Genomic DNA, 27118 nt, shown 5'->3' on the forward strand with positions numbered 1-27118 from the left:
TCCCATCTCCCTCCTTCCCTTCTGCTCGAAAATAGTGGAAAAAGTGGTCAACGGGCAACTTATGAAATATCTGGAGAAGGAATCCCTCCTCCACCACACTCAATCAGGGTTCAGAGCCGGCTACTCGACAGAGTCCGCCGTCCTCTATTCCACTGAATGCCTCAGAAAGATGGTGGATGAAGGGCAGACAGCAGCGTTGATTTTATTAGACCTGAGTGCAGCCTTCGACACCGTGCTGCACTCAACGCTGCTGTCTCGCCGCTCCGACATGGGAGTGGAGGGATCCGCCCTTGCCTGGATCAAATCTTTCCTAGACAACAGGAGTTTCCAGATGCACCGTCCCCCTTTTAAATCCTCCCCCCGGAAGCTGAGCCATGGGGTTCCTCAGGGCTCCAGTTTGAGCCCTACCCTGTTCAACCTCTATATGGAACCCCTGGCCCATATAGTCGAAGCTTTCGGGGTGGATATTGTCACTTACGCCGACGATACCCAACTGATGATCAAGCTTACGCTAGACCACACGGAAGAGGCTACTAACTTCTCCAACTGCCTGTCATCAGTGGCGAAATGGATGAACAACAATTGTCTGCGCCTCAACGGCGAAAAAACTGAACTTCTAGTCGTTGGCAAATCCCCCACTGCCTGGTCCCACATGTGGTGGCCCGCGGAATTGGGCAATGCTCCCACGCCCGTAGACTCTGTTAGAAACCTCGGAGTGATGCTCGACTCGGACCTCTCTTTCAGATCTCAGGTGAGCAAAGTTACGGGTAAGTGCTTTAGTACACTAAAAACACTCCGCAAAATCCTCGACCTGCTCCCCATCAATGCCAGAAAGACACTTGTCCATGCCTTAGTCACTCCCCACCTTGACTACGGCAATGTCCTGCTCCTAGGTCTAAGTAAAAAAGGCCTGCACCAACTGCAGTGCGTACAAAACGCGGCTGCTCGACTGGTACTCAACCTGCCCCGCAGAGCATCTGGGAAGAATGCCCTAGCAAAGCTCCACTGGCTACCGGTCAAGGAACGTATCCTATTTAAAGCTTTATGCTTTACGCATCGCATCGCCCAGGGAAAAGGCCCACGCTACCTGCAAAAGCTCCTCACCATTCACCGCCCCACCCGGAACTTGAGGTCATCCGGAGCGATGCTGTTTAATATCCCCCGCATCCGTAGAGCCAGGATGGGAGGCTGTTCTTTCAGGAACCTGGCTCCTAGGCACTGGAATGAACTACCGCTTGACCTATGTATGGAACCTTCAGAAACCAGATTCCGTGGCAAACTCAAAACCCACCTGTTTCCAGCCATCTAAATTCCCCTTTTCTCGGATACTGACCTCGCTCGCTCTCAATGTCCTGCCTCCCGAGATTTGGCTTCTATTCAGCGTGGGGACACACTATTTCTAGTGCAGCCAGGCGCTTTAGAAATGGCTTTATTATTATTATTATTAAGCAGGGCCCTCATATCCTGGGGCCACTGTAATGAGGCCCTGAGGGCACAAGTATGCCCCCATGCACATTCATGCACCACGTGGCAGTCATCACACGAGCCCAAAGTGCTTTTTTACGCTGTAGCCAAGGACACTGCAGCTTTTGCTGCAACCCCTTTCCCTGGCCACAGCACTAGCCACAATGTAAAAGAGCAAATTTGCGACTGTCAGCATGGCGGTCCTATCGAAATTGGGGGGTCGGACTGCCAACTGCTTGTCGGGTGGTCTCCTGACTGCCACGATAGCGGTCAGTGGTCCAAAAACCCAACATCGTAATAAGGCCCTTAGTTTTCTAAAATTATAGGCAATCCATTTTCGAATAGATATCAAAAGAGAGGAAAGAAAATCATTAGGCTTGGAGCAGGCCATGTATTTCCTAGGCTCCACCAATCTGATGGTCGGTTGTGTGTCACCAGCATTACTAATGGAGCCAAGGGGTATGGTCTAGCAGTAATAAGTACCATGTCCTGAGTGTAACAATATTTGATTTTTTTTTCTGAAAGGCATTGGTGAAGGAAGATGGCCTAGTTGTGACTGAATAGAAAGAAGTCTATCCATTTCAGAGCTAGATTGTCCAAGTCAATTTCGTTGAGTTTTATGAGGAAGCATGCATTGTCAATGATGTTAAAAGCAATGGGTAGACCCAGGAGGATGGGTGCTCAATGCTATTTACAGCTCTGAAAACAGCTTGAAGAGAATGGAGAATTTTACTTAATTCTAAAAAAGCTGTAAGTTGTATGAAAACTATTTCTCCAGACTCTTCCCAAGATAGAATCTAGTGGTAACAGAATTATTTAGCCGTGGTTTTACAGCTTTGCACTCATCAAGTACATGGTCTCACTTTAAGGAAAGAATGAACAGAAAGGTAAGGCTGTCAGATGACATAAAGATTATGACATGATTTTGGCGGAGAAGATGTCACTTGGGGACCCAGAGGGTCTGGAGGAAATTACAGGGTTGATTCATTTGGTATGGTTATCTCGCTGTCAGACAGGTAATAAGGAATGTCTCTTTTCTGGTCTCATCTTGTTCAATATTGGAGTACATTTGGTGTCTCATCTTGTCAATATTAATAGAGAAGAATTTATTTAGAAACGTTAGTAAAATAATTCTTGTGAAAAAAATCATATTTGGTTTTAAGATTGGGGGCATGAAATATCCTCATTTCTATGAAACAGTTCTCGTCTTATTGGAGGCATGGCATATACACTGCATGAAGTAATTGTGTTTTGCCAATCGTATCTGAAGTTTATAGTTGGCGAAAGTGTTAAAAGATATCTTTTTCTTTTCTGAGCAGTACTTGAACCTCAACTGCCTTCCGACTCTGTATGTTTCAAATTTGAAAATGGCTAGTTCTGGTTTACGTCAGGAGGAAGGAGCAGACACAATCAGGTTCCTTGACAGGAATGCACCTTGACAAAGGTTTGACTTCGAGGGTTCCTGAGCCCTTCCTCTATGGGGTCCGGGGCCCGGATGACCGATAGTGGGGTACCTATGGGCCTGATACATAAAAGGTTGACAAAGGTAACACTTTCAGTTAGTAGTGGCATAATTAGTGTATATTTGCATACCTGGATCCTGTGCTTCCGCCCGGAAGAATGCCAGGGACTCACATGAGCTATGAGGAGGAAACATGTTGATGGTACAGTGGTGATGGGGGGGGAATACTTTTCTCAACATTTTAGTTTTAAAACAAAGTGTCATTTCTAGTAAATATAAAGGTCTGTTTAGGATTTCACATTGGTTTTTAGTCTGTTCGGGTCCATTCTTAGGTAGAAGTGCCTCCCTGACTCCAGGTGAAGGCCAACTCTCCATAAAAACAGGTTTTTGGAGAGAGTTGGTTGTCCTAAGATGAATCATGAAACTTGGTGGTGTGTGAGGACATCCCGTCACATCTTTTTGTATGCCCGGTAATGGAAGCTGTGTTGAGTAGAATCATGAGGGATATATAGTCAAAAAATAAAATCTCGGGTAGCTTTTTGTGTTAAAACATAGTTCTGGTGTAAACCAGTAGTTGTTTATAGGATAGTGCTTATCAACATATTTTATGGTCTTAGGTAAACAAATTCTATCCAGTAGATTAGTCATGTTCTGGTTAAATCTTACTATGACGCTGTTGATCTATAATGGCATTTGACTATCTAGTGTGAAATGAGGGTGGAGGGATCGGTTGGGATCTTTGAATAACATATGAGAGTGATTTCAAGTATTGTGTTTATAATGAAATTTTGCATCAATGTGAATTTCTATGTTGTAGGTAAGTTTACGCTAAAATTAATGGCTAGGTGATGAGTTCATGGCAGGAAAATTGTGTGGTTTATGGTATTAGTTACAGCTCAAGAAGACGACCTGATTGGTGGGTTGGAAACTCATTTGCCAGACAAAGGCTGAAGATTTCAAGGTCTTTGTGGAAACGAGAGGAGAATGTCCCCTTTGTTTCAAACCTCGTATTAAAGCCGCCAAGAAAGATGGTGTACTCATTTTCAAGAATGAAGTCGCTAATAGTTCAACTATTATGGCAGAATTGTGGACAGTGGTTGTTGGAGGTTTATAGATAAGAATATTTATTGCAAACTGCCCCATTGCTGTAATATAATTGACTTGACGTGTATTGAGGGCACTATGTTGTGTATACTGCTGTAAGCTGTAAGCAGGCGTCTGGAGTTGGTTGTTCTACTGAACTGACCTCAGTGATTAGGTCTGTGTCTGGTGAACTCATGAATGTGCGGCACCTCCCTAAATAATCCCAAGAAGTGCATGAACGGGTAACTGATTATTATTTGGACTTTTTGTTTATTACTGAATCATGGCTCAAGACCTGGTCTTACCCAGATATCTCCATTGCATTACCTCCGGGCTATGCTTTCCTCAGATTTGATAGGTCTGGGGGGCGTGGCTGAGGTCTGCTATCATCTTCCTAAAAACCTTTCGACTTAATTAATTTAAGGTGGGCAATTTAAAAGGGGCTGAAAGTGGGTTTTGTTTCCAAATCAGTCATTCACAGTCTTTTGCTGTGAGTTTAATATATCGCCCACCTGGACCATGCTCCAGTTTTTTGGGAACTTTAGGAGACTTCAATATGCCAATTTCACCTTATTAGGTGATTTTAATTGTCATTTTGATGACTTGGAGAATCCTGATAATGTGTATCTGAGGGATTTTAACACTATTGGGTCTCTTACAATTATTTGTGGGACCCACACATAACCGGCCACGGGATCTGAACTATTTTCCCCCTTCTTGTCCCGGGGAATTTGATGTGCAGGCGTGGCCTGATTATCAGTTGTCCCTTTCAAGTTAACAGTTGATGCTACTTTCCCACCTACCCCCAATCACATCTGACAAATCTCTGTTTTCATAAATGGGAAAAATTACGATCTCCAACCTGAAAACTCATTTGGCTTCGTCCTCCCTTTACTTATGGGAAGGTTCGCTAATTATCTAGAGTTGTTTAATCACTGGCTTCTGGATGCTGTAAATAAACTAGCACCTCTAGTTCGTCCTGTCAGATGTCGTTCTACCCCATCTTCACCCAGGTACATGCCAAAGAAAAGCTTTGCTGTAAGCAACTTGAGCACAGATGGTGTTTGTCCTATAAATCTGAAGACTTGAATAGTTTTAGGCTGATTAGGGATGCCAAAAAACCTACTTTACCACCCAAGTAGAACAGGCTAATTTTGACCTTTTTGTTTTCAAATGTCCAAGTTTGTTTTGCAACCTAAAGCTTTATCAAGGTATATTCTCCCTATACAGTCCTTGTGTGACAAGATGTCTACCTTTTTCGAAATAAATATTTTAACAATTCAACACGGCCTTGTCCCACTTGTCCCAGACTAAGCAAGTCACATGGAGAGGCATTGAATGCCCTGCAACCTCAATTTACCCTACCCACTTACCAGTTGATTCCTTTACCACAATCACGACAAGCTATCCTCTCATGTAAGTCCGACTCTCCTCAAGATCCATGCCTGCTGGCCATTCTGCACAAAGCCATTGATATTGTGAATCCGGTTATTAACCAGATACAAAATATTTCCATTTCTTTGGAGGAAGTCCCAGGACCATGGAAAGTGGCAGTGGTCAAATTGCTTTTAAAAAACCTTTGGCAGACCCCTTGATTCTGGCCAACTTCAGGTCTTTTTTGCGGCTTTCAGTACTATGAAAAATCTTAGAGAAAATCATGAACGCGCAACTTAATACCTATTTGAAAATTCAAAAGCACTACATTTCTGTCAATCTGTCTTCAATCATATCGGTAATAAAGCAGTTTTGATCTTGTTGGATATATTAGCAGTGTTTGACCCGATTTCCCATCCCATACACTTTTAGTGTATTTTTGACAATGGCACCTCCGGCAAAGCCTGAGCATGGTTTAGATTCTTCCTGGCTGACAGGAAACAATCTGTATCTATCGGACAGCATTCATAGGAAGAGAGCTCAATCGCCTTTTCTGTACCACAGGGCTCATCGCTTAGTCCTTCCTAATTTAACATTTATATGACCCCTTTGATATCTTAGATTACTTCATATGCAATTGCAACCACTTCCTATGCTGATGATACACAATTGATTCTATCTCAGGGTAAGGATTCATTTGGGTTCAAACTGAATTTCCAGAACTATTTTGCAAGCTTTATTTGTTGGATGGAAAAAAATCACTTAAAATGTAACACTGACAGACAGAAATTCTTTTGTTTGAGAAATCAAATCTAATTTCCCCTATGATGTGGTGAATGGATTTGGTGGCCCCTCCTCCATCCACAGTACAAGTGGATTAAAATTTGGGATTCAGATTTGATAATGCACTTGCTTTCTGGCCACAAGCACTATTAGTGGATGGTACGTTCTTTTCATTGATTTCATTTGTGGTGGGAGTATCCAGATCCTGTAACCTCTTCCCGCTCTCCCTAAGGTCCGCCCCCTCTCTTCTCCAATTCAGAAAGCACTTAAAGACGTGGCTTTTCAACCAGTAGGCTCTTTTTCCCTCGCTAACCGTTGTTTGCAGGACTAGCGCCAAGACACCGCTGGGTAAACGCTGAGCTCTACAAATTGGCTAACATAACATAACATTGATGAAATCTTTAAAAAAGTCTTTGAATTCCTCCCCCTAGCCGCAGGGAAAACAGTGGCCTTTGTGTTTATAACATCAATGCTGGATTATAGCCTATATACAAGGAGTTCAAAGCAACTGCTTCATAAACCACAGATGGTTGGTCATTTGGCTGCCAGACTGGTGCATAAACTCCCCAAACATAGTTCAGCATCTAAGGCACTCAGCAAGTTGCATTGGCTACCGATTCATATGAGGGCCTTATTTAAGATTATAATTCTGGTGTTCAGAGCTGTTCATGCTGCAGGTCCTAAATATCTAACTGCCATTATAGGACTCAGAGGACTCTTCGATCCTCTTAAAGCCAATCTGTTAAAACCTCCTACTTTTAGACTTAAATCTCACGGAGGCAAATCATTTATGGCCCTAGCATTAAATGCCTGGAACCAACTTCCAGGACCACTTTGGTTCATTGAGAACAAAGCTAGCTTTAAGAAGAATATGAATACTTGGCTCTTCCTTGAGCCAGATACTCTGTGCCACTCTTTAAAATAGTTGGGTATAGGCATTTATTTATTTTCTTCCTATCTGTTTTCCCTTTTCATCTGTATCCTTGTGTACTCTTCTTATACTTTCTCATTGAGGAATTGGTGTTTGAGGTAGGGCTAGGATGCTCATGTGTGAGTGATCATGCACTTTATAAATATTATAATCATTCATTCAAGTATTTTAATGCAGAATATGTTCTCCATGACATCTAACAAGTCACTTACTTGTGGAAACAATCTGTTGTCTAGGTTTAGTTTGATTTTTCTCTTTGCTCTTCTGCTGGGGAAAAATGTGACATTTAGAATAAATGGCAACGGCACCGGGAAACTGGATATCATATTATCAATATGTTGCATTTTCTACAACTAAACAGATTGAAATGTATCAGAACATTAAGCTACTACACAGGAGGTCAATTTGTCTAACAATACTATATTACTAAAAAAATAAATACACAAAAGTATGAAATCAACTGAACGAATGAACATGTTTAACTTCTATGAATTATAACTTTGCTCATGAACAGTTCTTACAAATAGATACATATGCATTCCATTAAAAAAGAGTTTACCAATACGAGACTAATTGTAGCAACTATAATGTTACAATATAAAAAAATCAATTAGTTACGTTTTGTTTATGTAGGTCTATAAAACACAATTTACCTATTCCGTTTTTAAATCATTTTTGCTTTACACTAGCCCCCAAAAGGATATCTAAGACTACCATTTGTCTCTTTTAAAAATGATCCTGTCCAGATTATTTGACTCCCACATATCATACAAAAGGAAACCCCTGTATAGTTGTAAGATCCAAAACACAATAAATAATGTCAGCTTACATTTCTTGATCATTTCATTTATCAACTGATTTACATATAGACTAATTACAGACTCAAAAATATGAGTAATCATAAAAGGGGCCAGACACAGTGTGTGACTGTGTGAATGAGGATCTGAGCATTGAATATAGAAGCTGATGAATCTCCCATTTAACTCTTTGAATTATTGAACATCCAACACCCTCGAAATTGTTATGTATGCGTATTTTATATCAATTTGTTTGAACTCAATAATAAATGATCCACTCCAGTGTTAAAGACCAGACCCGAAGGCAAGGGCCTTTAACAAGGGAGCGGACCTTTAATGGCCAGTACCGCCCACTACGGAGGGCTCTAAGACTATTAGAACGTTTCACCCCTAGAGGGAAGAATTTTGCAATTTATAAAAAATGGCCTCACAGAGCCCGAGGTGATTGAAATCCCCTCGGGCTCCTTTGAGGCCTTTAGTTCACAACAAGAGCTGTGAAAAACATTGGAATGTTGGAGCTCCGGGCTTCTGCCAGTCATTAGAAGCCCAGAGCACTCCGTTTTTTTCAATGGAGCTCCCAACATTCCAATGATCTAATTATGCTTCTGTGCAATGTGGTGCTTTTGTTTACACGTTCACAGTGATTAACTATAGAATGATAAGTTCATGTATCCACCCTTTACGTCTCTGTCCAGATGATGGAGTAAAATAAATGCAGAACCTGTCAAAGGTTATTATTCTGCATTGATGTACTCTTGGCTCCATGGATTTGGGTAGCTGTGTGTCTTACCCAAGTTTAAAATGTGACCCCCAAACAATGCGATGAGACTGGCAAGGGGTTCACATGGACATTGAAGAGCAATGGTGACTTTAAATACACAGGAGAGACAATGCAAGATCATTTCTACAACTGAGATGAACATGGGATTACTGAGAAGGCTTTAGGGTCTATCAGGTTTAAACATTACTAAATCCTGGTGACTGCTACACTGCTGATGTCAAAGAAGGAGAGGTGTGAGAGGAACATTCGATGGTCACAATGGTGCACTCTGCAGAAAAACAGTATCCTCTTTTAGAATATCAGGCCTCCTCCTCGGCTCTCCAGCTCCGAATTCTTTATTTTTGTAAAATATTATACAGTCTATTGTTATGCTTTACCTTTGTACACAAAGGGGCAGAATCCTTGCAGTTCTTGTGCACATTTACGTTACAATCTGAAAGAAATAATCACAAAAATTACTTATTATTCACAGATCTTTAAGAGCAGGTAAAAGTAACACTATACTCAACGACTTTTGAGCAAACTGAATCTGTTTATAATAGTATAACTATGGGCCTGATGTGTGTACAGGCAGGACGCAAATTGCAATTGGAAACTGGGGACATATTTTTATGATCGGCCTGTAATGCAGCCTATGTACTTACAGGTTGCATTGCAGAATGCCCTTTTGCAGAGAGTCGCAAAAAGAAATGCGTAAAGAATACTGACCTTTGTGTGGCTGCAATCATGGGGACGGTGGCCTGCAAAGGACAGCAGGCCTCCATATCTGGGTTTATATCATTAAACAATCAAGAAATATTTTTAAAGCAGCTCCTGCACTTTCAATGGACAGGACCTGTTTAAAAAACATGGCTTCCATTTGGAAGACTCTGCGGTGCATGCTGTGGTCCCCAAGATCACGGTCTGCTCCCTGGGACTCGCCTGGCACGATTCCACCTAGTCTGCGTGCTGGTACTTGGTCAATGGTTGCAAATTGCAATTAAGAGGGACCCCCCTTCCTCCTTCACCACTACCCCTCACAACTACCCTCATCACTACCCCTCACCACCACACCCAACGGCCCCTCCTAAATACAATTCAGAATGAGTAGCTGGGCCCATTTTGCATGAAAGACTTTTTCAACTGGTCAAAATGGTTTTGTACATCAATCCCTATATGTGCTTTACGTAATACCCTAGTCTGCAAAATTTGAAATTGTCACAGCGTTTCAACACACCACCTTCATGCAGGAGTTTACTTTGTATTTCTTTATTGCCGCTAGTCACTGGATGACACAACATGAATACAGGCGTAGCAATAACTCACCTACAAATGCACTCCTCATCTGAGAGTGCAGACAAACTCCCTGTATGTGCAACATATAGTGCTAAAACATTGCAAAAGGATCAACGTTTGAAGGCAGAAAGGTCCACCAAGTTCAGCCTGTTTACCAGTTTAATAACTGCTCTTGAATTACAGAATCTGCATGATATCTACCTTCCTCCTGCTCACACGGTCATATTTATTTTAATTCATTTGCTGCTGATGTCTTAGCCATCTCAGTTGATGCTCATGTGTATGGGCCCCTGCTATCAGATGTTTGAAAATTTAAAAATCTTGTCCTTCACAAAACTAATATAGGAAACATTAATTTGAACTGCCTGCAAAACCATAGCAACATTTGACTTGCCAACAAGCTAGTAGGCACAGTCCTATACCTCATGGGTTTGCAATGGTGCGAAAATAAAGCAACCCATTGGTCTTCTGCTCATGGGTGAGTGGCATCTAAAAATATAGTGGACTTATTCACATTGACGACACAGATAAATGTCTGATATACATTCTTAGGAAATAGTTAACATCTTTTCTACCTACAGAGCGCATCCTTTCCAAGGAACTCAGTTATTCGATGGCTACTGTCTGCTCAGAATAGATGGTTGGTCACTAGGCGAGATTGGTCTATTTTAGGCAAATCCAGTAATGGTCTAGGACAAAAACACATCATGCATCAAACTTGGTATACTATGGCTGTCTGAATTATAGTTATGGGGGATGGAATGAGCAATGTATCTTTTCCTACATGAATGAATACTAACATATCTGCCAGGAGATAGAGGGTTGTATTAAAAAATCATGTAACGCAAATACATTATGGGCATTTTCACCAAGTCACTGGTAAGCATTAACTGAAAATAGCCTGAATTTTGGTAGTATTTGGATAAGAAGAGAAAACATTTTGAGGTATTCAACGCTGATGCATTTGGAATGTTACAGCACTGCAGGGCCTCATTTATGAGGCCTTGCGTGAGTTTTGCGCTTCCGATGCGTCACTTTTTGTGACGCATCGGCGGCGCAAAACAAGCCTCCTGATGCGCACTATTTACAAAGTGACGCATCTAAGCAGATGCGTCACTTTGTAAACCCCTGCGCTACATTATACCTGCGTCAGGTATAATGTATGCAGAGGGGGCGTTCACCCGCAAAAAGCCTCGTAATAGTGACGCAGTGAAATCTATGAGATTTCACTGCGTCACTTTTAGGACGCTGTTGCGTCAAAATCTTGCGCCTGCCTCACAGCAGGCGTAAGACTGACGCAAGCCCTTTCACATGGGGCTTTCCCCATGTGAAAGGGCGCATTGCTGGAGTTGCGTCACTTTTGTGACACACCCCAGCAATGCGTGACTTTTGCGCTTACAGATACATCAGAAATACTGACGTATCTGTAACTCCTTGCGACATGATGCGTCATACTGTAAATATGACGCATCAATCATGTCGCAAGGAGTGCGCACTGAGAAGTGACGCATCGCTGCTTAAACGCAGCGTTGTGTCATTTCTCATAAATGAGGCCCTGCAGAGTTTAATACATGTTACACCTGTAACCGGCTGGTACTTGCAATTAAACACCTGCTCCCAAATAGAGTAATCTACCTGAAGTAAATTATTTAAGCGAAACCAAAGTTTTTTTTTAAAATGTGATGCCATTGTCACCTGTTCTTACACAAACGATTGACTCTTGCAACATGAATAGTGTAGTTCAAATGCAGATCTATAAATCAATAATTTATGAAACAAATAGAAATTAAATGTGAAAACTACGATTTCAAGAAATCCCCTTACGCAGATAATGTACAGTTATGCATTGATGTGTTCTATATCTCTGAATTTTTGCTACTTACGGGAGCATTGAAGGGACTCCTTCCCCAAAAGCGCCTTTTCACACACCAAACATGGAATCACACCCGAATGTGTCCCAGCCACAAAGTGATGCCTGTTTGTCTTTTCTTTATCTTTGGTGTCCTTATTTTTCACCTTCATGAACAATGTTTACAATATAAGGAAAAACAAAAGAAATTTAGACTGGGAGAAGCAGAAATTTGCAATATGCATATCTTCATTACCCAACGTGTAACTCGTATAATTAAAACGCTTGATTATAGAGACACCCCAACACACTGCATCTTTTTTTGTTTTATATAGCGCAAACTCGACCCGAAGGTATCAGAACGCTTTACATGAGCACCAGTTATAGACAGATATGTTCATTTTGATAGGCACATGGAGATTAAGTGATCTGCTGAGAATTACAGAATGCAATTGTTGAGGTATGCTGGGCCAGTGTTATCTAGTGCTTTGAAAATGTGGGTGAGGAGCCTCAATTGTGGTTGTAAATGGAGAGCCAGTGGAGCTCCTTCAGGTGTGGTGTGATGTGAGTGTGGCATGGGAGGTTGGGAGTGATTCTGGCCACCAAGTTCTGAATAGTCTGCAGCCTTCTAGTGAGTGTTTTGATGATCTCGGCATAGAGTGTGTTCCCATAGTCCAGCTTGCTTGTTACAAGGGCGTGTGTGAGAGTTTCCGGGTGCTGATTGGGGGCCATTTGAATATCTTCTTAGCGTCTTCAGAGTAAGGAAGCATAAGGCAGCAACAGCATTGACTTGGGTGGTCATGTACAGTTTGCAGTTGAAGATGATCCAGAGGTTCTTGTTGTGGGGGTGCCTATCAGTCCTAGCTCTGTTGGCCACAAGGTGGAGTCCCAAAGTAATGTGCTCTTCCCAAAGACCACGATTTCCATCTTGTTGAGGTTTAGCTTTAGACAGTTAGTCTTCATCCAATTTGTTTGATTTTAAAATATCTAAGTGTACTGACCTTGTTTGACACTTATGCTGCAGCTCATTGGAATCGGGCATCTGAAGAAGATTCTGGGGCTTTGCATGAATAGACACTTTAATGACTGTGCACTTTATTTCTACCTATTTAGTAGCAATATTTGTTATTATTCACTCTCCTCATAAGCATCCTAGACATATTAAGCTTTTTTTTGTTTTTAAACATATTGTATTAATTTTATAAGTGTAAAGATACACATATACCATACAGTGCATGAATATTGCCTCAATTACAGATCTGCGTGTACATTTGTAATGTGCATTGCACATTTTGCCAACATTTTACAATTTGAAACATGGTCCATGACACTTTAACCAAACTACTTGAATGACCCCCCTCCCTCCATAGGAACCCTTGTGAAAACATATAAGACTGGTATAAAGATACAACACATTCAGACAAAGTTCGGTCTATCAGCAACTCTCTTGCATATAATATGTTTCGTAAACGGACCATTGACATGTCTTGGACACCTCATACACATTTGACCATATATAGCCTCCAGACCCCTGCTATATCTCCTTTACAATTCTTTTGCCTTAAAATCTTCCAGTATCATGTTCCACTCTAGGGAGATAAGCTTTTTGCGCAGACCCCTTTCTACTTCCCTCTAAAGCTCAGCGCTCTCTGCTTTGCATCTCACCACCTCGCTATACCACTCGGTCACTAACGGAGCTGCAGTGGATTTCCAGCATTTAGTTTGTGATATGTTTCCTCTGGGAACTGTATCGATATTCCTATTTCTGACCCTTGTCCGGTTAATAATTCACTAATGGCCACACAACGGCACAGAAACCCGTTTTCTGATTAGGTCATAGCGCATGCTACCACGTTAGCAAGCACTATTCCTCCAGCCCCCATAGAAAGCATACCGAGTTCTCAAAACAAATCAAACCTCCAGCAACCTGGGAAATCCCCCGCAGCTATTGTTTTGATTTAACCAAGAACTCCAGTAAAGAATGTACGAACGACCAGTTCTTATGACATCCTTATTGACGTATTTATGTCCATCCTTACGTCAATCTCGGCACCTTTCAGGTATAAATATTACCGACATTGCCCTAAGCAAACACACGGTGGTGGTGACGAGATTGGAGCAGCGATACTTGCAGAGGAGCCCAGCTGATGCAGGAAGCCCACGGACGCTGCCCCTCCCTTTTGACGCGCTGAGAGAGAGACGCTGCCTTTTCTCTTGCCGAGAAATCCAGCTCCGGCGTTCCTAGCCGCCCTTGCGGGCAACTGGGATATCGAGTCCTGAGATAGAGATACCAGCCCTCCAGCCTTCTAAATCCCAGGTACTGAACTGAATAACCCCTCACAGAGAATTCTTGAATCAGATCCTTGGCAAAGCAAACTTAACTAAAACTGCTACTTATCTACTGCCGCCCACGTATTAGGCTTAGGTCAGGTAAACCGGGGTAGGCGTAGTTAGAAGCACCAGTTGAGTTCGATTAGTAAATGTATATATGTATATAACTTTTATCCATTTTAAGTATCATATGGCTAAGAAACCATATAAATGCTTTTACAGTATTATTTTATAATTCTGTTTTTACTGTATGCACTTTACTTAACTATAAGTATTGCAATAATAGCGATTCATTTCTCTTGTATGAGAAAAGAGACTGATCAATAAATAACATCTTTTTATTGAAACACGCCCATCTCTTATTTCTCTACAAACTGGTGAAACTAAGAATGCACGTACTGACTGAGTAAAATAGTTGTCTTTTGTTTTCACACGACTCTAGAGATATTCTCTTGATTAGGGGAGAGCAAAGTTGTCATGTTCTATGGTTGTCAGAAACTAAATCCCTTCTTGTCTATCCAGGGAGGTTAAACTCCTCCTTGCCTATTCGAGAAAGTTTCTAGTGAACTCTGAGCTAGCTGGCACACACATAATTTTAAGTCTAATATCGTCAGTAGAAGACCTAGTTAACCACAGTCCTACGTCTATACTATTGAGGATATTATTCCAATGCGCAGAGCCCATTGGGAAAATAGGAACTATACTACATGGCGCCCAACGGTTTGGATAGGCGATAAATCTAACGTAAGACATTAGAGTAACTCAGTCGTGCTTTTTCACACAGACCCCTTTTTCCCATAATACTCCAAAGACGTCTGGAGTGGGTGAAAGGTTAAATTCGCCAAACTTCGTAGGAGGAGACTCCTATGTATGGTTCTTGATTTATTCAACGTTGAAGGATATACTGTTCCAAAAAATATTGTGCATCTAATCTTTGTTTCCATAGAAACCTGATCTGCAAATAAACAAAATAACCTTCCTGACAGTAAAATGTCAGAAACTGAAGAAGAAAGGGAGACAGCTAGAATAGCAGCTCAACTCCTAGAGAATGACAGAAGTCTCCTACAGCAAGACCCGGAGGCAATACTCATCCCGGTCAACATAAGAAAAACTATAACCTTAAAACTTATAGAAAATGGACTAACACCGAGAGGTGGTACAGTCATATTCGTAATTGAGGCACACGAATATCGGCAGACAGAGGTATTCTACTCATGGATAAACTTTCCAGCAGCAAACGCTGTAACAAAAGAGTTCCACTATTATAAAATAGAGGAACCACTGGATATCTACACTCCTTTCGAGGAAGTGGAGATACCACTCAAATACCAAGAGCACCTGCTCTGGTTTAATGGCGCCCTAAAACATAATAATCACATCACCAGGCTCGGTCCACTAGGTAGACCAGGAGCAACGTGGCCGGTCCTAGCCGGATACACACCACATCCAGACATTGAAGAAATGTCTGCACCAGATCTTTTAGCACAGCTAAAACAACTAATTAAAATACACAGACAATTAGTCCAATATATAATGCGGACTTCAACAGTCCAACCAGCTATTAAAATTCCACAGCTGACCCCTCATCAGGGGTACACAAATAAAATTACACCACAGAACATACAGTCCTGTCTAGGTAAAGTACCCGCAAAACGGGAACAAATTCCATTCTGGTTAGCACAAAAATCACTCAAATAGAGGCGGTATTTCCGGATACCACCGCTCTTGAGAAACACAGGATTCTGACTATCTGTCTTTCAATGGGAATCGCACCACATGTGGAAGACTGTGACACTTGGGGTACAGTCTTTGCTTCCGTTTACACAAAAACACATGGTGTTCCATCCATGTCAGTAATACCAGATGTGCTAAAACAAATTCAAGATGAATACGGTCCAGAACCTGCTTTAACTCTTGGTATGAAATAACTAAAAGACTTCAAGCAGGTCTCGGCAATATTACTAGCCAATATAAAGGGAGAAGCAGCAAATGTGGCGATCCGCCAGAGGTTGAAAGAGACAGATATAGCAGACCAACCATTTGAAATTGCCAGAATCATAGAAAAATCCTATGAAGAACTAGGAAGAGATAGTTTGGGTGGAATACCTGTGAAACCCCAACTAATTGAAAATCCTGAAAAGGTATTTATTAAAAATAATCTAAACACTCAAAAAAAGAGCTGGGATGGAAAAAACAATCCACCCCTAAAGAAAAAAGATTCCAAACCAGAGGAAGGTCTCCTCGGCGGAGAGAAAGATCTCCGGACCAAGGACGCAAGTCTCCCCAAAGGGAGCCCTCTGTGAAAAAATACAACCTTAGAAATAGGGATAATATAAAGAAACCTGACAGATATCAAGATATTGATACACGTCCCTCTCAATCTTTTCAGACTTCCTCGCAGAAATCGGAAAGAAGAGGACGATCAGAACACAGGGAGGGGCACGTCAAGTCCAAAGACAAGGAACCTGCTCATCAAAACAAAAAATTACAATTTCCAAAGAAGAAGGTAGCCAGTATTAAAGTAATCAACCATGCCGAGAATACTGAGGACACAGCTGAAAAACGGAGAATGGGCTCAAACAATGCTAGACAGCGCAGCAGAAGTGAGCATAGCTCTCAAGATCCTGATGAATCATCTGGAGACAGTGGACACGAATGAATACATTCAGGTGGAAACTGCAGATACTAGAATTAGCAAACCTCATAAAATATATGAAATAACATTGCGTATAGAGGGGGATAAGACTAGGAAAATAAGGGGTCTATTTTGGGATAATCTCTCTAAAGGCTATGACATCCTTCTAGCTGAAAAATACTGGCCACCAGAGTTTGTCAGGGAGTGCCCTCATGGCGAAGAAATAATTATGCCTGCCTTCTCTAATCATATTCCAATACATAAAAAGTATACACTTGCAAGAAAGTGGGCAGTAGCCCAAGCTCCTGCATTATATAAAAATTATGTGGGATGGGATGAGGACTCTCCTCCTCACAAAATCCAGTTAAAATCACAACCTACTGCACAGAGGCAGTACCCAATTAAGCAAGAAGCTAAAAAACAGGTAAAAGAGATCTTAGATCAACTTGAATACCAGGGGGTGATTGAAACTTGCACCTAACAAATGAACAATCCTTTGTTTCCTGTCTCCAAACCAGATGATTCATATCGTCTTGTTTTGGACTACAGACACTTGAACTCATGTTGCAAAACTTTTGCAGTGCAAAACTCACACAGTGCAGCACTAATGAATAACATAGTGCGCAAAAAATACAAAACAACATTAGACATCTCTAACGGATTCTTTTGTCAAAATATAGCACCAGAAAGCAGATATTTGACCGCGTTCTCAATAAATGGCTCGCAAAAACATTTCTGTCGTTTACCACAGGGGTTCAAGAATAGCCCAGGATTATTCTCAGCAAGAGTAACAGAGTTACTACAAACATATGATGACGAGGCATTATCTTATGTCGATGACATCTATCTAACAGATGATGACTTGGATACTCACTTGAAAAGAGTGAACACCATAATACTTGGGTTCGCAGCCGAGGGCTACAAATTCAACTTTAAAAAGTCAAGAATTGCCCATCTAACTGTCCTATTTTTAGGATATGAATTATCAAGTGAAGGCAAAAGCCTGGCTGACAATTTCCTAGAGAAATGTGCTGTAATCCAAGCACCTAGAACACTATAGAACTTGCAATCAATTCTAGGTTTTCTGAATTTCGGAAGAACTTATATTATAAATTACGCGGAGAGGGTTAAACCTCTCTATGACTTAATAAAACCAGATTTTAAAAGAATCAACTGGACTCAAAAACACACAGAACTTTTGAGATCTTTACAAACAGACATGTTAGTTAAAACAAAACTGCAAACACGCGACAACACACGCAACCTTGTGATTCGAGTCATCCCAGGAAGATGCGGATTCACATACCTGACCTCTAATGACGGAGAAAAGGTACCAATAGCATACAAATCACACTTGTACACAGAAGCTGAAAAGAGGTTCAGCATTAAAGAAAACATTGTTCATGCGGTTCAAACGGCTGTAGCAAGAGAAAAAGACCAAGCTGACGGTAGACGTATTACAGTCAGAACAGCAGAATCAGCTTTTGATGCATTAACAACCCCATGTAATTTACCGACAACAGCATTGAATCCAGAATGGGTACAATGGGTAAATTCTATTGCTACAGACAAAATAAAATACTATTTTGATCCGGAATTGAATGAATTAAAATATCTCGAATATGAAAGAGAATATCCTCTGCCAATCGACATTCTGCCTTTACGACAGTACGCCTGTGTAATCTATACAGACGGACATGCTCAACCCTCAGTTTTGGGAGAGCAAGCATACAACGCCACATGCGAGATTGTAAAAGACGTGTGGCGCGGAGGTAAACTGAGACCTCTATTTACAAAAACACACTCAGTAGAAAATAACTCAGAACAACAAACTGAAATAATAGCGTTAAAAATGGCGCTAGATAATGCCGATCGCGAATTCCCGACACTTATAGTGTGCGATTCGTATTACTGCGTCAAATCATACAATAACGATTTACAGAAATGGATTCAAAATGGTTACAAAGATGACACAGGTGCAACAATAAAGCAAAAATCACTTTGGGAACAAGTAGTTCTTTTACAGAAAGAACTACCAAAAACTCACGTGATACATTCACTGAGTCATCAACGTGATGGTGTTCACGTTGCAGGGAATTCATTGGCTGAGACAGCCACAGCGGTAGCAACTAAATCGGCTTCCGTAGCTACAAAAAAGCGTTCAGTAAAATACATTGACGGTGAAACAGTGCTGGCGGTGAAAACGTCATCAAAAGGCGACTGCTCAGCGTTACCGATCAACTATCCACTCAATTATACATACATAATCGATGCAAACTCCGTTCCTTTTGCTCGAATCCCTGGAGTGGGGGATAGAGTGATTCCAAACATGAACAGGAGAGTCTTGTTAATAGTAGACGCACATATTGGCGAGGGTCTTAGACATCGCACAATTAAGGATTCTCTAGCAGAATTATAATCAACATACTGGTGGCCAGGAATGAGTCTGGACCAACAACTATTCGCGAGAAACTGTTCAAACTGCAACAGAGATCGCAGTGGTGAACGAAACGGTGTATTCCCACGGCTTTTTGCTCAATAAGGAATAGGCTAACAACATAAACTCACCCAGTATGAATAATGCGTCTTATTAACATGTAGAGACTATTTTCACTTGTAATGTAGACCCCAACTTTCGGCTGACGTCTGAACTGTTATAAAAGATTTGCGAGTCTTTATCGGCACATACGCAATTGGCATGCTGCATTCTGACCAGGGTCCTGCTTTTAGCTCTCGGGCTTATAAGGAGGCCATGACCAGCATGGGCATTGCATTGCGGTACTCTTGTCCCTTTCATCCTGAGGGAAACGGAATCGTGGAAAGAAAAAACCGTGACATAAAGCAATCTATAACAGCAAAGGTATTAGGTTCAGGAGCTGGGTGGGTCAAACATCTAATAAGTGTCCAACGTAGTCTAAACAATCTGCCAAGAAATTCTCTGAGAGGTCTCAGTCCGTACGAACTATTGTTTGGGACTAGAATGTTAGTCCAGGACTTAGATAGTCAGACTTCAGTGGTTAAAGAAAAATGCTTTGATATCAAAGATCGCTTGGCTATTTTACAGGCTTAAATGAAACAAGAAGAGACCTGAGCAACATAAAGTTGAAACAACAGCCAACAACCACTGAAGAGAAACCACCTGTCCCAGCAAGGCCTGTCTGGATTCCAAAAATCGGGGATCTGGTCAGAGAGAAGATCGCGGTAAAGAAGGAATTTGGGCCTTCTTACAGAAAAGCAGTTCCTGTCTTGTCTGTCAACGGGACAAGATCAGTAGTACTACCGCCCCTTGCTGGTAAAAAGGAGAACCGAGTTGTATCCATCGACCTGGTTAAACCACAATCATGTGGCCGATAACAAATAGTAGGCCAAGTGGACTCCCAAGAAGTAGCAGAACACCAAAGTTTGCTACAACCACAGAGGTTCAAACTGAAAGACTAATCACATTTGATAAACCTACAGTGAAACAACAAGGACTATGCAACAAAGCAATGGAACTTAAACCTCTTGAAACCCAAATCAAAGCTTTTCATCAAGAAACTGCATTCTACAGTGATGTAACCACAGACTATGCTAATGAAACAAAACAAATTCCAAAAGCAAAAATTAATCCAGAAGCAATTGACACTATTGACAGAACAGCATCCGGTTACTTCATCAACTTCGATGATTTTTCTGAGGATCTGAGTGAACCTGACGATCAGCAAACGAAAAAAACTTTTAAAGACAAAGCAAAGGAACTTTTTCATCAACTAAAAGAAACCTATCTGATTTCTCCATGGATTGAAATTTGGGTGGCATTTGGTGCATTTGTCCTCATACTTTGGCTCATCATGGTACTATGCTTGGGAAATTTCATTGAGGGAAAATATGCTAAAATGGACACAGCAAGCCAGAATATCAACTTGGTCCTTAAACCACACACATCTTCACACGTCGAGAAAAGAGAACTTTCGTCTGTAAACTTCACAGCCAATCCTATACCCGGCGGGGTAGCATGGGACAAAACTGAATATGAAATATATGGTCCGGTTGAACTCCTGAAGTATCCACACCAATTTAAGATTTCATTGAGTGACTTTGTAAAACCAAGCACATTTGCTGATGATTGGGACTTTGAAAGTATTAATAATATGATGTCTGATCTAGTGATGTCAGCTAAATTTACAGAACATGATTATTTACAAGGTTCATCTAATTACGATCAAATGTTTTGCTATAACCATTATGGTAACCATTATCTGCATAAATCTACTCAGCCTAGGAATGTTTTAAATTTTAACCAGTGGGAACATTGTGCAACTCCACCAAAAGGCAGTTCTAAAACATGTTTTGATAAATATTCATACTTTTCAGGGTTTAACACAAGTAATGCAGAAACATTCTATTTCAAATTGTTAAATAAGACAGGAGTGAAAACCATGCTTACAAACACGAAATTGATATATTCAGACTCATTTTTTGATAAAATGAATACATTTGGTTTTGATTTCTGGAACAATAACATTGAAACAAAAACGATCTGGGGCACAAAAGATTGGCAAGTGCAAGGTATAGAATCATTATTTAGAGCCTGCATGTACCCAGAACAAATTATATTTTTGAATGACACAATTCAGCAGACCACCTGTCTTGGTCTAGCCAAAATCAAAGACTTAAACAAACCGTCTATTCCAAAGCCAACAATGGATAGTAATAGCACCTCTGATGTTGAGATAGACGTAACCAGTATTTTAAACCAAAACAGAACACATCCTGAGTGGAAACAATGGTTGATCTGGCCCACAGACACAAATAACTGTCAAGACAGATTCCTGAACAAAATACAGGGGTTCACATTGACCAGGCCAGACCCAAGATACTCCCAGAGACAACATCCAGGGATAGTAACTACTTACAGTGTGGGAAAGCTCTGCCTTCAGTGGCTACATACATCCACACTGGCGGAAATTAAGCAACACCTAACTTTACTTAAAGAAGGTGCTGACTTGCGCGATTTCATTATGGGACCACGCAAACAGCGTCAAAAACGTTTCATAGCGGCCTCTATATATGCAGCATATAACGAAGCTTGGAAAGAAACTCAAATTGAGACAGCAGAAAAAATACGGGAAATTGACCGTGTTAATTTGGAAAAATCACTTTCTGTTGTGGACAATGGGTTAATGACTCTGTCTTCCAGAATATATTCACTGGACAGTATTGTGTCTTCAGCAATCGATATAATAGAGCAAGACTTACTGATGTTACAACACGGTCAGTCTCAATTACGTTCTATTGTACAGCTTGGCTGGACGTTACAAAATCTGCGTTCAGGCTATGTGCCTTGGCGTTTAATCAACACAACGTCACTGTTTAATATCTTTAACCTTACTGATAAACAAATCAGTTTGGCACAGAAGGGTGCTGACTATACAATTCTGAGCATTGAAAAACTTGAGAGATTACCATTGACAATGTCAGAACGACCTGTCATTGAATGGATAATACATGGGATAATAAATATTCCGATAACAACTTTCCAGTTTCAATACTGCCAAAAATATATACAGGCAGGCCAGTATGAAAGGTTGGGTAAAGGATACATTAAGTCGACATGGGACTTGCCCTATACACACACATGTGTTACTAATAAAGGACAGAGTGTATTTCTTAGTGGCAATAATTGTGCAAAATCACTAAGTGGTATACTTCTGTGTCAGGGTTTAAGTTTGCATGGGGCCTGTGAAGGGACTTCAAATAACCTTTCATGTCACCAGCTAGGCACACCTGCAACATGAATAGAACCATTCTTTAGGAGACTCTCGAACGGGAGTTACATTCTAATTGTAGATCGCAGATGTTGCAGCCTAATGCCCGGAAAACCTTATCTCGTAAGCGTGACTACCAGGGTCATGTGCTGTGAAAGAGTATTGTTCCCAAACGATACTCCAGACAGGGAGGCAAGGTTATGGCCCAGTTTTAATTTCTCTTCTATTCGAATTGATTCTTTAAGCAGAATGAAGACTGTGCTCCTACAGACGCCAACCCGGTTGACGTCATCAAAAGAAACGTATGATCTCCAAGTTGCAAGGACAACGGCAGAGATTCATTCGCTGTTATCAACAAATAGCCCCCTACACTTCGCAGAAATACTAAACGAAATCTTAAATATTTCTGATACAAGTGGTATCGCAAGTGTATTTAAGACAGTTTTTTCAGGAGCTTTGACCCCATTCAAAGCCATCCTTGGTATTTTTCCAAACTTCGTCCATTCCCTCTTTGGCGGACTACCTCTCCTGTTGGGACTAGTAGCACGCGTCCTATTTTTGCTACTTTTGCTTCGATATGGCAAACCGTGTCACAGACATGACTCCATCAACAATGGAAGAAACGATCCTAGCTATACGCTACCGGGACCGCATAACTAAAGTCCTTGGACTAGCACGGCTACGAGATTTAAATATGACCTGGTTTCTTTCATTCAGACCTTTGTGGCAGACTTGTGTTATGCCTGTATTAAGGTGCTTGCTATGCAGCGAAGAATGCGTGTTGGACACCTGTCTCACACTACAATCAGAAGTGCCATTGGATGCAGAGACTTTGTTGAGTCCAGTAACGGCTCATGCATTGTGCTGTCCCCAGCGGCTACCAATCCTGATGACGGCATTCGTGGAGACTTCACCACTGCGAATGAAGGGTAGTGAAGTACAAGATGAAAGCAGCATCGATCAGGTACGACCATCTGTCAGCTATGCTGATCAAACCATCAATGAAAGCAATCATGCTCATGAATGCATGGTAGCGTCATTTTCCAACCTTGTCGAACTCTCACCTGAAGCTGTTGACTGTTTTTTCGAACATCTCAATGATATGATGTTTTCACCGGAACAGAGAGAATGACTTTGAGCAAAAGTTGCACACAGCGTTCCCTGAACTCTGAATTTGGCCTTCAAATTTTGATAACGAAGCAACTAAGAATTTTTTTTCGAGTATGCTCCTGCAAACAGGAACTTTTTCTCCAACATCCAAAATATTTACCTTTCAGGCACTTATCTTCTGCTTAAAGTGAACTATTCTTAGAGAACAGAAACTTCTATTTTAGATAACTCTAGGAAACAGTACCTCGACCTCTAGATTATTTATACATACGAATGCATTTCTATGTGATGAAATGGTCTCGCACTTTTTCTTCTGTATTAAGAGCCATTTCATGTGTTATTTTCGCATATCATTCATGCTGTTATAAGTAATATGCATCCCCCTTTTTGAATGATTACACTGCTTACATGCATACAGTAACTATATTCATTCTACATGTATTACGCTAATATGCAATTTAGACGTATTTTGGGGCGGTTTAAAGACACATACAAATGTTAGTTATGTTTACTATGCTTAGGTTAGTAAATATGGCCATTGATTCCGTGGAGTGGGTGTGATATGTTTCCTATGGGAACTGTATCGATATTCCTATTTCTGACCCTTGTCCGGTTAATAATTCACTAATGGCCACACAACGGCACAGAAACCCGTTTTCTGATTAGGTCATAGCGCATGCTACCACGTTAGGCAAGCACTATTCCTCCAGCCCCCATAGAAAGCATACCGAGTTCTCAAAACAAATCAAACCTCCAGCAATCTGGGAAATCCCCCGCAGCTATTGTTTTGATTTAACCAAGAACTCCAGTAAAGAATGTACGAACAACCAGTTCTTATGACATCCTTATTGACGTATTTATGTCCATCCTTACGTCAATCTCTGCACCTTTCAGGTATAAATATTACCGACATTGCCCTAAGCAAACACACGGTGGTGGTGACGAGATTGGAGCAGCGATACTTGCAGAGGAGCCCAGCTGATGCAGGAAGCCCACAGACGCTGCCCCTCCCTTTTGACGCGCTGAGAGAGAGACGCTGCCTTTTCTCTTGCCGAGAAATCCAGCTCCGGCGTTCCTAGCCGCCCTTGCGGGCAACTGGGATATCGAGTCCTGAGATAGAGATACCAGCCCTCCAGCCTTCTAAATCCCAGGTACTGAACTGAATAACCCCTCACAGAGAATTCTTGAATCAGATCCTTGGCAAAGCAAACTTAACTAAAACTGCTACTTATCTACTCCCGCCCACGTATTAGGCTTAGGTCAGGTACACCGGGGTAGGCGTAGTTAGAAGCACCAGTTGAGTACGATTAGTCAATGTATATATGTATATAACTTTTATCCATTTTAAGTATCATATGGCTAAGAAACCATATAAATGCTTTTACAGTATTATTTTATAATTCTGTTTTTACTGTATGCACTTTACTTAACTATAAGTATTGCAATAATAGCGATTCCTTTCTCTTGTATGAGAAAAGAGACTGATCAATAAATAACATCTTTTTATTGAAACACGCCCATCTCTTATTTCTCTACAAACTGGTGAAACTAAGAATGCACGTACTGACTGAGTAAAATAATTGTCTTTTGTTTTCACACGACTCTAGAGATATACTCTTGATTAGGGGAGAGCAAAGTTGTCATGTTCTATGGTTGTCAGAAACTAAATCCCTTCTTGTCTATCCAGGGAGGTTAAACTCCTCCTTGCCTATTCAAAAAGTTTCTAGTGAACTCTGAGCTAGCTGGCACACACATAACTTTAAGTCTAATATCGTCAGTAGAAGACCTAGTTAACCACAGTCCTACGTCTATACTATTGAGGATATTATTCCAATGCGCAGAGCCTATTGGGAAAATAGGAACTACACTACAAGTTATTGCACACTTGACCAGAATTAGTGCTAAGTTGAGAAATCTGAACGCAGGTTGCCACTTTTGGATTTCATACCCAACCCCAGTAGGGAATGTTCCGCTAATACACCCCGCCTTCCGGGGCCACCTCCCTTAAGACCTCGTGCACTTCCTATTCCTACCTATTTCAATAAAAATATAAAACTGTGTTGTAGCAAATTATCTATAAAAGATGGCACCTTAAAGCCTTGTTTTACGAGAAATCAATCACTAGAAGATCCTGTTAGGATCAAAATTAGGCATTAGATTTTATACAACTGGCCATTGTGACGTCACTCACAATTGATTGGTGTCCGTTTCTAATAGTTTTCACTTTACCTTGCTTTTATTGCGTGTGCTGCTCATTCTGTTCTTCAGAAAGCTCAGAGTACGGCTCATTGTGTATTTTTCAGATTCTGCTTTGGCTGGTGCCATATATTTGTCCCAATCTTCCTCCTCAATCCTGAAAGACAAACAGAGTTACCACTCCACATTACATATTCAATGTCATGAATGTTACAAAACATGTCTAGATTTGTATTTTACAAATCTGACACTACAGGCATTGTTGTCATGCAAGCATTAATGATAAACACAACTATTATATTCCAGCACTTAAAAGGACTAAAAACAGTATAAGGAATTTTCGCACTCTAAAGAATGTAGAACTTTACCAGCTGGAGCGCTCTCCTGACAATGAAAAATGGCTTCATTTGTTTAGTTATCCAGAATTACCTGAAAGACTTTGGCTCATGGGCGTCATGCATCACCTACTCCCCAGTAGAGAAATGAATCTTGTGCACCTTGTCCACAGAACTGTCCATTGAACAATGTGCTGTATAATCTTTGTGTCTTCAAGAATACGTTTTACAACAACAGCTAGGACAACAAGTTGATTATCCTAGATGCCCTTCAGCTGCAAGTTGCATTGTGTCATTAAAATCGTGGTGGTCAGCATTGAGTTGTGGGACTATTATGAAACCTATATACATAACTAAATATATATATATATATACATACATACACATACATACATACACATATATACATGTGTGTGCCTATATATATATATTTGTGTGTGTGTGCGTGAATATATGTGTGTGTAAATATATATAAATAGATACGGATAGTTTTTATTATGAAGCAGAAATAACACCCCTGTCTAATTGGTTATTACGGCAACCAGCGGACAGGAATCTCAAAGCTATCAATAATTAAAGTTTCCCAGCTTCACTATCGGAAGAAGGCACCACAGGCGACTCTGCACAATTGCAAAAAACACCGCAAGGTGATTCGCACTCTTTACCAAAAGTAAAGCAAACAGAGGCAAGTGCGGCAAGAACTGAAAAAAAGAATCCCAGCAGCCTACTAGAAATACCGTCAACATTCAAAGCCCAGGAGTCCTCACACATGATAAAAGTCCCAGTCAAGTTATCACAGGCTCAAAACCTAGAAACGGAAAACAAGAGACTATTAACATCAGAGCTCATGACCAGAGAATATCGTCATGTACTACCAAAAATCTCACCGCTAACTAGAGGCCCGGAAGAAAAAGCCTGGGATTGCCAAAGCCAATTACCAACTACTAACAATAGCATCAGCAGTA

At 41.0% G+C, this 27118-nt stretch overlaps 1 protein-coding gene across 1 annotated transcript in view; it reads right to left on the reverse strand.

Moving 5' to 3' along the window:
* The window catches only part of ARHGEF28 (Rho guanine nucleotide exchange factor 28), a 1107856-nt gene that overhangs the window by 228543 nt on the left and 852195 nt on the right, over positions 1-27118 (reverse strand). The window contains exons 16-19 of the mRNA XM_078675262.1: positions 25852-25975; positions 11834-11966; positions 9053-9108; positions 7310-7364 (exon numbers count right to left, since the gene is read on the reverse strand). Of these exons, the coding sequence (XP_078531388.1) occupies positions 7310-7364; positions 9053-9108; positions 11834-11966; positions 25852-25975 (368 nt within the window). The remainder of the gene's footprint in view (positions 1-7309; positions 7365-9052; positions 9109-11833; positions 11967-25851; positions 25976-27118) is intronic.

Source organism: Lissotriton helveticus, chromosome 2_1 (assembly GCF_964261635.1).
Source record: "Lissotriton helveticus chromosome 2_1, aLisHel1.1, whole genome shotgun sequence".
Classification (NCBI taxonomy): Eukaryota; Metazoa; Chordata; class Amphibia; order Caudata; family Salamandridae; genus Lissotriton; species Lissotriton helveticus.